The sequence below is a fragment of the Epinephelus fuscoguttatus genome, linkage group LG4 (assembly GCF_011397635.1).
Source record: "Epinephelus fuscoguttatus linkage group LG4, E.fuscoguttatus.final_Chr_v1".
NCBI classification, from domain to species: domain Eukaryota; kingdom Metazoa; phylum Chordata; class Actinopteri; order Perciformes; family Serranidae; genus Epinephelus; species Epinephelus fuscoguttatus.
The window spans coordinates 33,896,931-33,910,192 of NC_064755.1; the positions used below are offsets into that span (position 1 = coordinate 33,896,931).

Sequence of the window (13,262 nt, forward strand, 5' to 3'; positions counted from 1 at the left end):
AGTCAGTGATCAATTCAGAAATGTGGTGGACTTGTGTTGTGAAAACATGCTGAAAAATACATATATATTAGTCAAGTATGCTTTCGTCAAGGGGAATGTGTTAAATATTTTATTAATTATTTATTATTACTTGAAGGTGAGCAAGTTAGTGCCTGAATACTCTCATCCTTTGTGTATTATCTATGTGTCTGCAAATGCACTGCTAGAATGTGCTAAAACATGTCCCTTACTTTCATAATAAACTATTTTAAAGCACTGAAATGTATTTATTAATGTGCAGCATACTTTTTCATCTTGATAAGTGTTAGAGGACAGTAGATTGGACTCACCCCAGGATCAGTAAAGACTCGTGAAAAGGTCTGGTAGGTGAAAACCCCAGTTTGAAGAAGAAGGCCGCCGTGATCTGAGCTCTGACCACTCAAGACCAGAAGCTTGTGTCCTGCTGAGTCTGTGACTAGAGACTGGATCTAGGACACACACACATACAGAGAGACAGAGGGCAGTTAAAGCAGAGATAACATTGCCAAGATTGGAAGAGAAATGCTTGTGTCACTGATGAAAGAAGATGCACTTAAATTGTGTCAAGGATAACAAGACCTGGCAACAAATTATCTGCAAAAAAACAACAACAAAAAAAAGACAAATCTACAAATGTCATCAGTATCTTCATTGTTGTATATCCTAAACAACTGGGAATCAAGTGATAAACTGGGTATCTAAGACCTGATTTAAATCATAATTTGTGCCTGTTGTAGACTACTTTATTCTTGCAAAGTTGTAAAAAACAAAGTTATATTCCTCAGAGCAGGGTTTTGGAAAAAAGAACTAGAGCCCAAGTTATTGCTAATGACTGGGCCCATATAAATATGGTGTTACCGTTTGAAGCAGCTTCTGAGCTGAAAAAACACATATGCGACATTTCCAACACTGTTCCAACACTTAAGGCCTACAAACACACATGAAGGAACGATGCCCATTTATATAGGGCACAACATTATAACAGCATATATGATGAAGCTACACTACCATTCGCCCTAATTGGCCACCCTGAGCACATAGGACGAATACCTCAAAGCTGAGGCTTGATATAAATAAATCACACACTGTACATGTGACACCTGATACTGTGGAAAAGCACAAAAAGAATGAAAATAAGCAATGAATATTTAACCAGCGGCTGCCTGGGTGCAAGGCTCAAACATGTGCAAATAATGCCTCAAGTAAAGAGAATGTCAACATGACAAGACTCAAACACTTGCATGATGCTCTTGCAGACACACAGAAGAGGATATACGACAGAGACACAAATACTCTCATACCCACCATCCTCTTTCCCTATAACAACTTACAAACCAATAGAAAGAGAAATGCCTGTGTCACTGATGAAGGAAGATGCACTTAAATTGTGTCAAGGTTAACAAGATTTGGCAAAAATCTAAGAGATACAAATGTCATCAGTTTTTTTTTGTTGTAGCTCCTCAACAAATGCAAAGCAGGTGATTTACTGGGTATCTAAGACCTGATTTGAATCAAAATTTTGCCTGTTTTATACTGTATTTTATTCTGGGAAAGTTGTAAAAACCAAAGTTGTATAGAACATATTTATATTCCTCAGATATAGATATACTAGTATTGGTGTTTATGTCACTGATAAGTATAACATGCAGTACAGAATAAAGCTGCAATAACTAATCAATTAGTTGTAAACTATTAAATTAATCACCGACTTTGTTTTTTACTCGTTTAAGGGATTTTTCCTTATATGAGGGGCCAAGGACAGAGGGATGTCGAATGCTGTAAAGCCCTCTGAAGCCCTCTGAAGTGTGATTTGTGATATTGGGCTTTATAAATAAAGTTGAACTGAAATGAACTAATTTGGTAGCTGATTAATCGTCTTGAGTAAATTTTAGGAAAAGGAAAAATGTCAAAGTTCTCTGATTCAAGCTCTTTAATGTGAATATTTTCTGGTTTCTTTACACCTCTGTGACAGTAAACTGAATATCTTTGGGTTGCGGACAAAACAAGACATTATAGGATGTCATTTTTGGCTTTGGGAAACACTGTTCGCTACTTTTGACTATGTTCTGACATGTTATAGACCATACTTCTAATTGATTATTTAAGACAATAATCTACAGATTAGTCGACAATGATCATTAATTGCAGCCTTAGTACAGAAATACCAAAAGTTTGTTTTGAGGTCATTTAGAAACAGTGTCTCTATTAAATACTTCATCCACAAGAGAGCACTGACAACTTTATTTTTCAACTGTTAAAACACTTTACCAAAAATGTTAATTTCACGTTTTAATGTATTAAAAAAAAACTACTTTTCTTTATTCATATTATTTTCTATCATTGTTATTTTTTAATATATTATAATAACTATTTTTATATATGTATACATATATATATGTCACAAAACTCAGTCAATCACTTTTATTCGCAGTGGTATTGAAAGGTTTGACAAGTAAATGTGTCAGTCAGAGATGTACTCGAGGGTAACATTAAATATGTCCCACACCATTGATATGTCAGAGTACACGTGACCACATGACAGGGTCCTGTTCCTCAGAACATATTGATATTACCTCTGATACAATGGTGTCTTCTGAAGGGTTGACGAGCACCACAGTCTCTAGGACATCACTTCTGTGGTGGAGAGTTCTTTGTCCTGAAGGAGAAGATTAAAAACATCATGTTGGCATCTTTCATGAATAAAGCACTTATGTGTACTAAGTGAGCTAGCAGTGGATGCATGCTTCTCTCTGCGCGATGATACGGTTGGTGGGTGTAGTTAGGTAGAAATAAAACAGTTGCTACATTAAACTGCTCACAACAAGGTCTGTGGATCATCACCATTAACTACATCATGATTTCTGGAAAGAGACATTGCTGTTGAGTTTTTCAAAAGTATTTTTTTTTTTTTTAGCTTTGAGAAGTTAGATAGCACACAAGTTGAGTGCTATCTAGTTTTATTATCTTCAAGAGAAGGCAGACATCTCTATGGCTAATATCTCCAACCCTTGGCAACTCACACCATAACAATCTAGACCAGTGGTTCCCAACTGGTAAGTCGCAGGTCCGTTCTGAATGGACTGCAAGTGACTTGCAAATGTGTCAAGTTTGTAAAAAACACACTTTATTTTGAGGTACAGTAAATTTCGGGTACAGAGCTTTTATTTTGAAGTGCCATATCCTGCTGTAGAGCGAGTGACTAAGGGACAGCTACTTAACAGAGGCAGCACACTAGCTCGATGACATGGCCGAATGAAATAAATCTGGACCCCGTGTCTGGACCAGTTGGGAACCACTGCTCTAGACTGATAAGTTGCACCACAGGTAAAAGGAAAAACATATCTTTGATTTTGTTGTAAACTGTCCCTTTAAGATTCAACTCCATCGAGGCCTAAAGGTCGGACGGGGTAAACGAGTTGACCCTCTGCTGTCTGGCCTGAAGACATCCTGCTGGACGACTTCCAAAGCTCTTTGAGTCGGGAAGATTTACTATACTGCATACTGCATCGTATGTGGGCCAGTCACTGTATAGAGACAGGCAACCCACTTGTGCATCAACGCAAGAACAAAAGTTGGATTAGGAAATAGGTCACTGATGTCTGTTGGGTGAAGTTTAAAATTACAGCCATGAGCACAACACAATTATAACCATTGATATTAGGTATTAAACCTGATTTCATGCTTTTCTGGCCATATACAGAAACTTAAGCCACTTTGAAATTTGGTCCTGGTTGAAAAGGAGTCGAATATTTTCACTGCAGCCACTGCAAAACACTAATGCATGGAAATCCGCACACAAAAACAAAGACAATATCACAAAACGCAGCACATTGTTGAGCACATTTCCATACATCCTTTTGCATATTCATCGTAATTATGCCTCAGCACTTAATTCCACTCAGGGGTGATGTTAAGCTTTTAATTCCCCTTTGTTTCAGCACAGATGCAGGATCTAATATTAGACAGGTCTAATAATAGGGGGATCTCAGCGACTCCACTATCCACCGGGATCTTCAGTGCATCCCCTGAGTTTGCAGTGCTTCGCCATCTTTTTAGGATCTGGGCTGTCAACATATGTTTTCCATGGAAAAACCTCTGATGTAAATGATTGTCTCAGGTACGGTTATGTATAAAGGGCTAGAATCATAGGATTATCAGCAGCTAAGACGCGTAAGAGTTTAAATGAAATGGATACAAACAGTGATTTCATACATTGAGGAAAACGCTCAGCTTCTAAATCTAGAAGGTAATCAGCACAGTACTTAGAGTCTAGACCATCTGTGAGTCAGAGGCAGAAGCACTCAATAAGTAGCTGTTATATTACAGATGATAATCACAGCTGAATTATCTGCTCTCAGCTCATGATTGTATTTTATGCTTTCTTATTCTTCATGGAACTTAATGGCATTAACATTAGAACAGTGATGAAAAAACATGAGCTGAATTAAATCGTTTCAAATTCGCCCACATTTTCTTCTTATCGAGCAAATAGCCATCTGTGACATTTCATATGAACAAATGTCAGGAGGTTCTTTCTCCTCTCTAAATTCAGATCATGAAATTTTTACACGTCAGTTCTGGTGGCTCTTTGTGGACAAAAAAAATATTGCATTTCATATATTCCAGCAGCAGCAGTGGTTTACATAGAGTAAATATAAGGCTAACCACAGAGCAGATCCTTATATTCATCTTGAGCAAGTTCTGGTTCTATTGCACTGTTACTGTCTTCTCTCAGGTCTACCCAAAAAAAGCTTTTACTGCAGACCTACAACATGTTCAACATGCAGCTGCCAGACTTGAGACAGCATTTTAAGTCTCAGAAGAGTCTGCAGCCATGCCAGCAGCTCTGTGAGGCTGCATTATGGCACATTGGTGCTTTGAGCTAAATGCTAACATGCTGATGTTTACTGTAGCAGGTATGCTGTTTCTTAGTTTGGTATTTTAACATGCAGTGTTGTTGTACTCAAGATCAGTCTTAGTCTCAAGACTATTCTCTGAAAGTCTCTGTTTCTTATTTTATTTTATTTTTTATACATTTTTGCTTGGTCTTGTCTCGGTCTCAGACAAAAAGTACTCTGGATTTTATTTCAAGACAACAATTGGGGGGTTATCGCTAAATTGCCTGTGCAAAAAGCTGATTTCAGGTCCTTAGTGTTTGTCTCATAGAAACCAAAGGAATATTCCCACACATGAAGTTCACCTCTGTGATTCCTTTTGATTATTTTTTGATTAATTTCCCAGGGTAAACATATACATGCACACATACAGTATGACGATAAAAGAGTTAGTTGTAGTGAATTATGTTTTCTGTGGACTCGCACTGGTCTAGTCTAACTGTGCATTCCCACCAAAAGCTTCATAGTCGACTGCGGGCGCTCTGGTCGCTCTGACATCACTCACACTGCCAGCTCCAGCAGGTGCTTGCAGCGGCAAAAGGGGCGGGGCCGGGCGCTGCAGATGTGTCCATCTAGGCTGACTGGCTGGGCACTTTACAAAGATGAACAAATCTACTATCATTTATGTCTTCACTATGTATTATTCATGACTTTCATTACACAATTAAAATAACGCTAATAAACACATATAGCCTTTATGAGTCTTTTATAATGCTGATTTTACCCTCCTGTTGGCACGTAGGACCATTGAGAAATGTAACTGGTAATAAATATACGGGAGCTCATGGATCGCTCTTTCGGAAGCCTCCTTTGTATTGCATCGGCGTATTTGCTGAGGAAACGCAGGATCCGAAGCCATCGGGCTGTCTAAGTCCACAGAGTCCTGCAAACCCGGCAACTCCACTGGGAATGTCACCGGCTGGTACAGCTCCGGGAGAGCCCAGACCTCCATATCCGAATCCCGGTCTGCAATTGGCTGCTGCTTCAGTGCCGGCGCTGCTCATTTGCATAAAGTTCAGCTTCTCTCAACTTCTACTTGACGCTCTGGTCACTGGCATTGCGCTGCTCGCTGCAGCCGATGCCCCTGACGCACTTTGTCGCCAGCGTGCATTGAAAATGAATGGCTGCCAGCTGCTTATGACGCTCATGAAGCTTTTGGTGGGAATGCACAGTTAGACTTGACTCGGTCTTAACCCTTCAGGGTCTTGGTCTCAGTCTCGATACAATCTGCTCTTGGTCATTTGGTCTTGGTTGAGATGGTCTTTGCTACAACACTGTTGGCCTGCTAACATTTGCTAATTAGCACTAAAGACAAAGAACAGCTGAGGCAGATCTGAATGTCAGATTTGGAAATCCTCACCTACAAATCACTTTCAGAGTCCGGACTAAACTATATTTCTGATATAACTTTCTCTGTACGAATCTTCAAGAACATTCGTTCATTAATTTTCTGTAATCACTTATCCAGCCGACATTGGGCAGGAGGCGGGGTACACCCTGGACAGGTCACCAGACTATCACAGGGCTGGCACATAGAGACAGACAACCATTCACACTCACATTCACACCTATGGACAATTTAGAGTCACCAATTAACCTGCATGTCTTTTGGACTGTGGGAGGAAAACCCACGCTGACACGGGGAGAACATGCAAACTCCACACAGAAGGGCTCCCCAACCCCAGGGTTACAACCACTGTGCCACCCAAGAACCCTCTTCAAGAACAGTTTATCTAATGTTGGTCTGCTGACGGTTCACTGTCAACACAAATTATGGAAAAGTTTTGCTATCATGCTTCTCATAAAGCGGAATAACCTGTCTCACTGAGCATCTCCCAAATCTCACATTGTTGTTTTACTCTAATTAAATCTTCTGCTCAGTTTCAGTTTATTATTTAACCTTCTACCTCATATTAAGATTACTTTTATACTGCTTTGTGTTTCTATAACATCTTTACTTTACTTTACGCCTGTAAAGCTGTTTAAATCACCTTATGTTGGATTTTCTTTTCATTATTCATTCACTTATTGTATTGCTTTAATGTTGTAGTTACTTTCTACATCATTTTCATCTTATCCTGTTTAAATTTTTCTTTGCAAACTATGAGCCACTTTGAATTGCTTCTGTATATGTTACAGTCATAAATAAATTTGCATTGGCTTATGCATATGAGTAGCAGACAATGAGAGGAGTGCCACAATAGTTCAGAAGCAGAGGGACAGAGGTAACATAACTGCCACAGTAAAATATTACTTGTTAAAAAATGAAAACATGAGCCTCTTGAACCCTGCAGACCGACTGTTAGAGTGGTCTATGAAGTGAAGATGTATTCACTTCATTAATATCACACAAACATTCAGAGAGCATCACTGGAGCAAACAAGAGGATGTGGCTCCCTCTGTTGATGTTACCATAGCAACACACTGACAGCCGTATGTTTCCCCCCTGCAGACTGACTGCAGTTATCATCACTGATGTGAGATAGAAAACAATGATTTTACTCAGCTGACCGCTGCATGGAGCGAGACGTGAGGAGAGATAACTGAAGGATTTTGTTGATGGGTGGAGAACAATGATGTCCGTCACTGTTCAAATAAACATGCTGGTGCAGCAGTCAGGAGGACTTCTAACACTTTAGCTGATCTGCCCACAGACGCGTCCGGTTTCACAGCATGATGACTAAGCAGCAAGGGTGAGCCATGATTTGCAATTTTCTTTTTTGCTTTGATATTTCTGACGCTGACAAGAGCAACAGAGACAACCTCATCGATACAGACACTGGACGCCAGCGTCAACGGTATGAATTAATAAATCCACTTTCAGAAGAATGAAACCCAGAGAGACAGAGTGTCCCTTTGACCTCCTGATGTGCTTTCCTCAGGTGAAACAGAGGAGAAGAGACTGCATTAGCTGCCGTTGATGGCTGCCTGCAGGGTGACTCGTTGCTCGCTGACACATGCAGGCTGGTACAACGTGATACTACAACAACAAAGACAGTCTAAGTCAGTTTGGAACGCTGCTGTTTCCTCCCCCGGGAGGGGTCGGAGAACATCAACAATGCAGAGCATCTGAGAGGACTGTCACTGCCACTGCAGGCTGGAGGTCTCTCACATCGGGTCCATTTTCACCCCCAAACAGCTAATGGACAGATATCTGTGGAGGTGACATTGGAGCATAAAAACTTTATAAGGTCCTGTGATAATCAGATTTCACTTTGTTTGTCAAATGGTTTATAATTCAGGATAAGACCGTTGTTTTTATGATATTATGACAATTAAGGTATTTTATTTATCAATGATTCTATTCTGTAAATTAAAATAAGATCTAGAGCTGCAGTAATTAGTCTGTTGATCAATTTGTTGATTGCCAGAAGATTAATAAGTATTTTTCTGAACAAAAATTTAAAACCAACACTTTTGTTTTTTCTCCCATTTTTACAGGATTAAATTAAAGACTTTTTTCATGCACTCATTCGATACATTTCTCTTAAATTTTGGTCATGTTTGTGAGCACTACTCCTTTTCCAAGATGATCCATCCACCTGACAGTAGCATATCAAGATGCTGATTAAACAGGATCATTTCTACACAGGAGTGCCTTGGGCTCATCACAATAAAGGGTCACACTAAATTGTGCAGTTTGAACACACAACATGATGCCTCAGATGTTGCAAGTTTTGAGGGAGTGCACCATTGGCATGCTGACTGCAGGAATGTCCACCAGAGCTGTTGCTCATAAAGTGAATGTTTACTGAATGCAGTACATCCTGCTCGCAGGAAGCTCACCTGCAAGGCTGGTTGGATGTACTGCCAAATTCAGGGAAATGACATTGGAGACGTCTTAAAGTAGTAAAATGAACTTTTAGTCAGCATGCAAATGACATGTTCCCTCAAAACTTGCAACATATGTGGCATTTAGCGAGTTAATTATTTGACTGAGTGGCGCAGTAGCGTCCACAAAAGTTAGAGGGTATTTTTGCCTAGGAAAACCTCTGAAGTGCAGCAGACTTTTTTCTGTGGAGGTCTGGATAAAAGTAAGAGAGGGAGAATAAAACTGAGGATAAGTGATGTGACTGACGTCGACGAGGGAAGCACTTCTGTAAAGCTATTTGACTCGGAAAATAGTGACGTTACCACCAGGCTACTGGGATATATTAAATGAGTCGCTACTTGTTGTGGCGCTACTGCCCAACACTGCACGCCTGTCAGTTGGATGGATTATCAGTAGCAGTAAACCTGCTGATTGGAGGGTTTTGGGTTCAAACATCAAAAACGTGCCTGAATGGAAAGATTGTTAGTGACATGAGTCAATAAGATTAAGTCCTGCTGTCATGTTCTGCAGTAATCTTAAAATCTAAATTTAAGGAAACATATTTTAAGGGGCCACTTTAATTAAACATCTTGAATCACAGACTATGGGAAGGAAAAACAGAATTACTGACACACTGAGAGGTGCAGAACAGACTAAGTGCAAGACATAAAATGGACACTAGCTTCATGCAGAATATCAAACTATCACTGTCATGGGACTTTGCTGCTAGGAAAATTAGATTTTTCAACCTCTTGGGCTGATGAATCTTTGTTGAATATAAGTTTAAAAAAGGTCCACTGACGACTGTGTCAGTTACCAAAACTGAGGACTATGCATCTTTGCCTCTAAAACAACTGATATGGATTCTCACCCCACCAGAAGCGACATTTAATCTCAGCATTTAATGAGTTTGTGCAACACGATCCACACCCTCCTCGCAGGCGTGTCTGATTGACCTGCTCTTCTAATAAAGGCTCTCTTATTGCTGCTGCAGAGACAGACCGGTGTTTCTGAGAGAGCAGTTTAGATAGTTCTGTGCAGGTGGAGGTGGAGGTGGAGGTGAAGGCACTGGGTTAGTGAGAAGTAGAAATTAAATGTGACTTACATTTCTATTTTCTCTTTTATCAGTTGTACTTTTTTTGGATCTTTGGGCAAAGACGACAGTGTTATGTACTGTTAACAAAAAGTTGGGTCACTGTCAGGTGTGGGTGTTGTTTTATCACAGCCTGTATCTGTGTTACTTACTGTAACATATATTAATACATATGTTGTGTCTGTACGAGTTTCAATTCATTTATACAGTGAAACATAAAGTTCGGAGGCATTTTCCTCCCATTTACAAAAATGATGACATTAACTTAAACATTAATTTGGGTCTCTTCTGACTTAGCTTTTCATTTGTTGTGCATTTTATACAAATAACCAATAATTATTATTCCTTGACAGACAAATTATAATGATAGTAATGACATCATTATAGTTACGGGTTCCCACACAGTTTCATGGACAAATTTTTTTTTTCTTGCCCCACTTGCTCTGCTTTTTTTTTTTTTTTTTTTTTTTTTTTTTGACATATCATATTCAAACTCTCTTCAAACATAATTTCAGCTAGTGGGCATACATGAAGGGAGAGATGGAACATGGGGAGAACATTACATCATCAGCTACAGAAAAAAAAAATTGCTTTTACGATATGTTCCATTAAGTGGAAGGTTATGTTTTGACTGCCTGCCACTTTGGCCAGGTCTCTCCTGTAAAAGAGATTTTCAATCTCAATGGGACTTCCTGGTTAAATAAAGGTTAAATAAAAATTAACAAAAAATCCACAGAAGATTACTGTAATAATGTCACTATACAAAACACCACAGCTTTTCCAAAACTGTTATTGATTCTCACTAATTCCATGACTTCTCCAGGCTTGGAAAATGTGATGAAATTCCCGGAGTATTCCAATTTTCCATGACCGTACTGACACATTATCACCTAATGTTGTGATGGTGAATGTGTTTGTGGCTACCGGATGAATCTCAGTCTATTATTGTCTTTCCTTTTAGCTCTGTTTTTGGTCCCTACCAACTCCTGAGGGAAATATCTGGTTCTTTAGCTGCTTAATGTACAAACAATGTTCACCGGCTGGTCTCTAACTGAGTCTTTCAGTTGTTTGGTGGTGGGCAGCTGATGTTCTATGGGTTTATCGTGGCTTTGTTGCAGTAACAAGTTGAAGAGAGCAGAAGGTCCGTAGAGCTACGGGACATTGAGTGACTTCTTTTATATTATCGGTTAGTTCTTAACATAATAACACAGCACACATACAGCTGGAATAAATTACTACAATCCAAATGTCCCTCTTAAATAAGCTGTATGCAACATTCAGAGTATATGACTCAGAGAGCGTTGTCTGCACACAGCTCTCAACATGGACGTGGCTGATCTGGCCCGTAGCAGGTAATGGTGCTATCAGCGTGAACAGTGCTAGAGTACAATTACAGTGACAATCTGACAGAGCTAAAAGTGTTAATGTGGCAGGGACCGGAAGGTGGGAGTTACACTTCTGTGACAACACCGTTCTGCCACCATATGAGCGCAGTGCAGAGCAGCCATGTTTAGCTAGCCGGTGGGACATTAAGGGACAGACTCACATGCATTAACATATATATGCGACTGAACGGGCTACCACAAATACGAACAGAGAAGCTCTGATTACAACCACAGATTTATAATAATAGCTAGATACCTGATGCCAAGATGGCGCCTGTCCATTCCAATGGAATTGCTTGCCAAAAGAAGATTTCTAGCTACCGTGTTTACTTCTGCGGTATGCAGCCCACTTAATGTGCGAAATAGTGTTTTGCCTGCTGGCGCAGACTTTACATTGCGATAAATTCACAGATTTTTAAGTCACTTTTCTCGGCTTGAAGAAAGTTTTACAAATATAAAACCACCATGGATCAAAAATTCAAAAGAGTAAAAAGTCATAATAGGTTTTTTGTTTTTTGTTTTTTACAGACAGCTCTTTTATAATCGTGGCCTATGTGGAAAATGCTGTTTAGGGCCACAGGTTTTTTTTTTTTTCTGCAATACTGTGAGTGGCCAAAAAATGAGATGCAAGGCTGATCAGCGTTCCTGGGGGGCTGATTACAACACAAAGAGGGAGCGTGACTTTGTTCTCTGTTCAGGAAGCTGTTACTCCATTATATCTTTACATAGCAAATTTTTTTGCTGCTACAATAATGCTCTAAATGTCATATATACAGCCCCTTTAAATTTCTTCTACAACAGACTGAGCTAGGACAAAAACAACACTTTGGCCGAACTGTAATTTGCCTACACTGTTTATTTTTTATCTGTCACATTTTATTAAAGCCCCTAAAATTAAAAACTAAAGTTGTGCTTTCTGTTTAAAAGGTTGCAAGAAAATGATCTTTGGAAAAGAAAAGAATCTCTGGGAAAAATTCCTGAAAGGTCTTCAAGTCTCTTTGTATAACTGCTTCATTCAACAGGCTGACATTAGCACACAATTGACAGCCATCTTTGTGCGGCACTGACAAATGTCACATTTATATACAAGCTTCGGTTTCTCACTCAAAAATGATAGATGTGCTCAGCCTTAAGAAAGCTGTCAAATGGGGAAGACTGATGGATTTTTCGATGACTTCAGTCAAGGTGGGAATCGACTTATCTCTGCAGTGCGTCAGACACGCCTTGATTAAATACATCTCCACCTCCTACTACTCCACACACCATCACGTCAGCCTTCTTCTGTCTGTATCCTCACGGCAGGAGTCCACGAAGAAGTTAGAAAATGCTGTATTTTAAGAAACATCTTAGTAGAGCCACTAACAATTTTAGTTCCAGGCAAATTTCAATGACATTTTTAGGTATTTGTATGTCTACTGCAGCAGAACAACACATATTACTCTGTTAATGATCACAGTCACAGTCTCTGGTGAGTAACATAAAGAAAACTGTGTCATATCATAACAAACATGTATCATCATACCATTCTTTCAACCCTGTGCTCTATAAATTGTAATAAATGACAAGGCTGTTACTGGAAATGACAACTCAGTGATGTTGCATCCACACAAACAGTTTGAAGCTAAAGCCTCCTCAGGCAGGCCAGCATCTGTTCCTCAGCTTAAATGTGTTTGTTTAAACAGTCCTTTTGAAGAGTGCGATGTTCAGCCAAGTCGCCCTCATCTATTCATCCCTGTGGCTATCCTTCACTGGCATCCCAGACAGGGAGGGAGCATCATCCTTTCACATGAAGTGACTTTCAGCCAAAGGCATTTGGAGAATCTTGTGAAAATGTGCACGCTGGCTGATTATTTCTAATTGCACCATTTTAAAATACCTCTTATTTCTGCTCAGGGTTTACAGGCTCTCTGCTGTCTTTGTCAGCTGAGTCAATCTTACTCTTAGCTTCTTCTTATCAGATCAGTTGGTCCTCTAGCTCAGTGATGTGCCTGTGATTCTGAACATCAAAGCGGTGCATATCATTAGCATATCATTGTGACACATTTCTGCAGTTCACTGAG

General features: G+C 39.6%; 1 protein-coding gene across 2 annotated transcripts in view; it reads right to left on the bottom strand.

Moving 5' to 3' along the window:
• LOC125886933 (microtubule-associated protein 1B-like) overlaps positions 1–13,262 on the bottom strand; it is a 118,914-nt gene that overhangs the window by 18,509 nt on the left and 87,143 nt on the right. For both annotated transcript variants that reach the window (XM_049573311.1, XM_049573312.1), the window contains 2 exons: positions 2,592–2,674; positions 330–467 (listed from right to left, as the gene is read on the bottom strand). In XM_049573311.1, the coding sequence (XP_049429268.1) occupies positions 330–467; positions 2,592–2,674 (221 nt within the window). The remainder of the gene's footprint in view (positions 1–329; positions 468–2,591; positions 2,675–13,262) is intronic.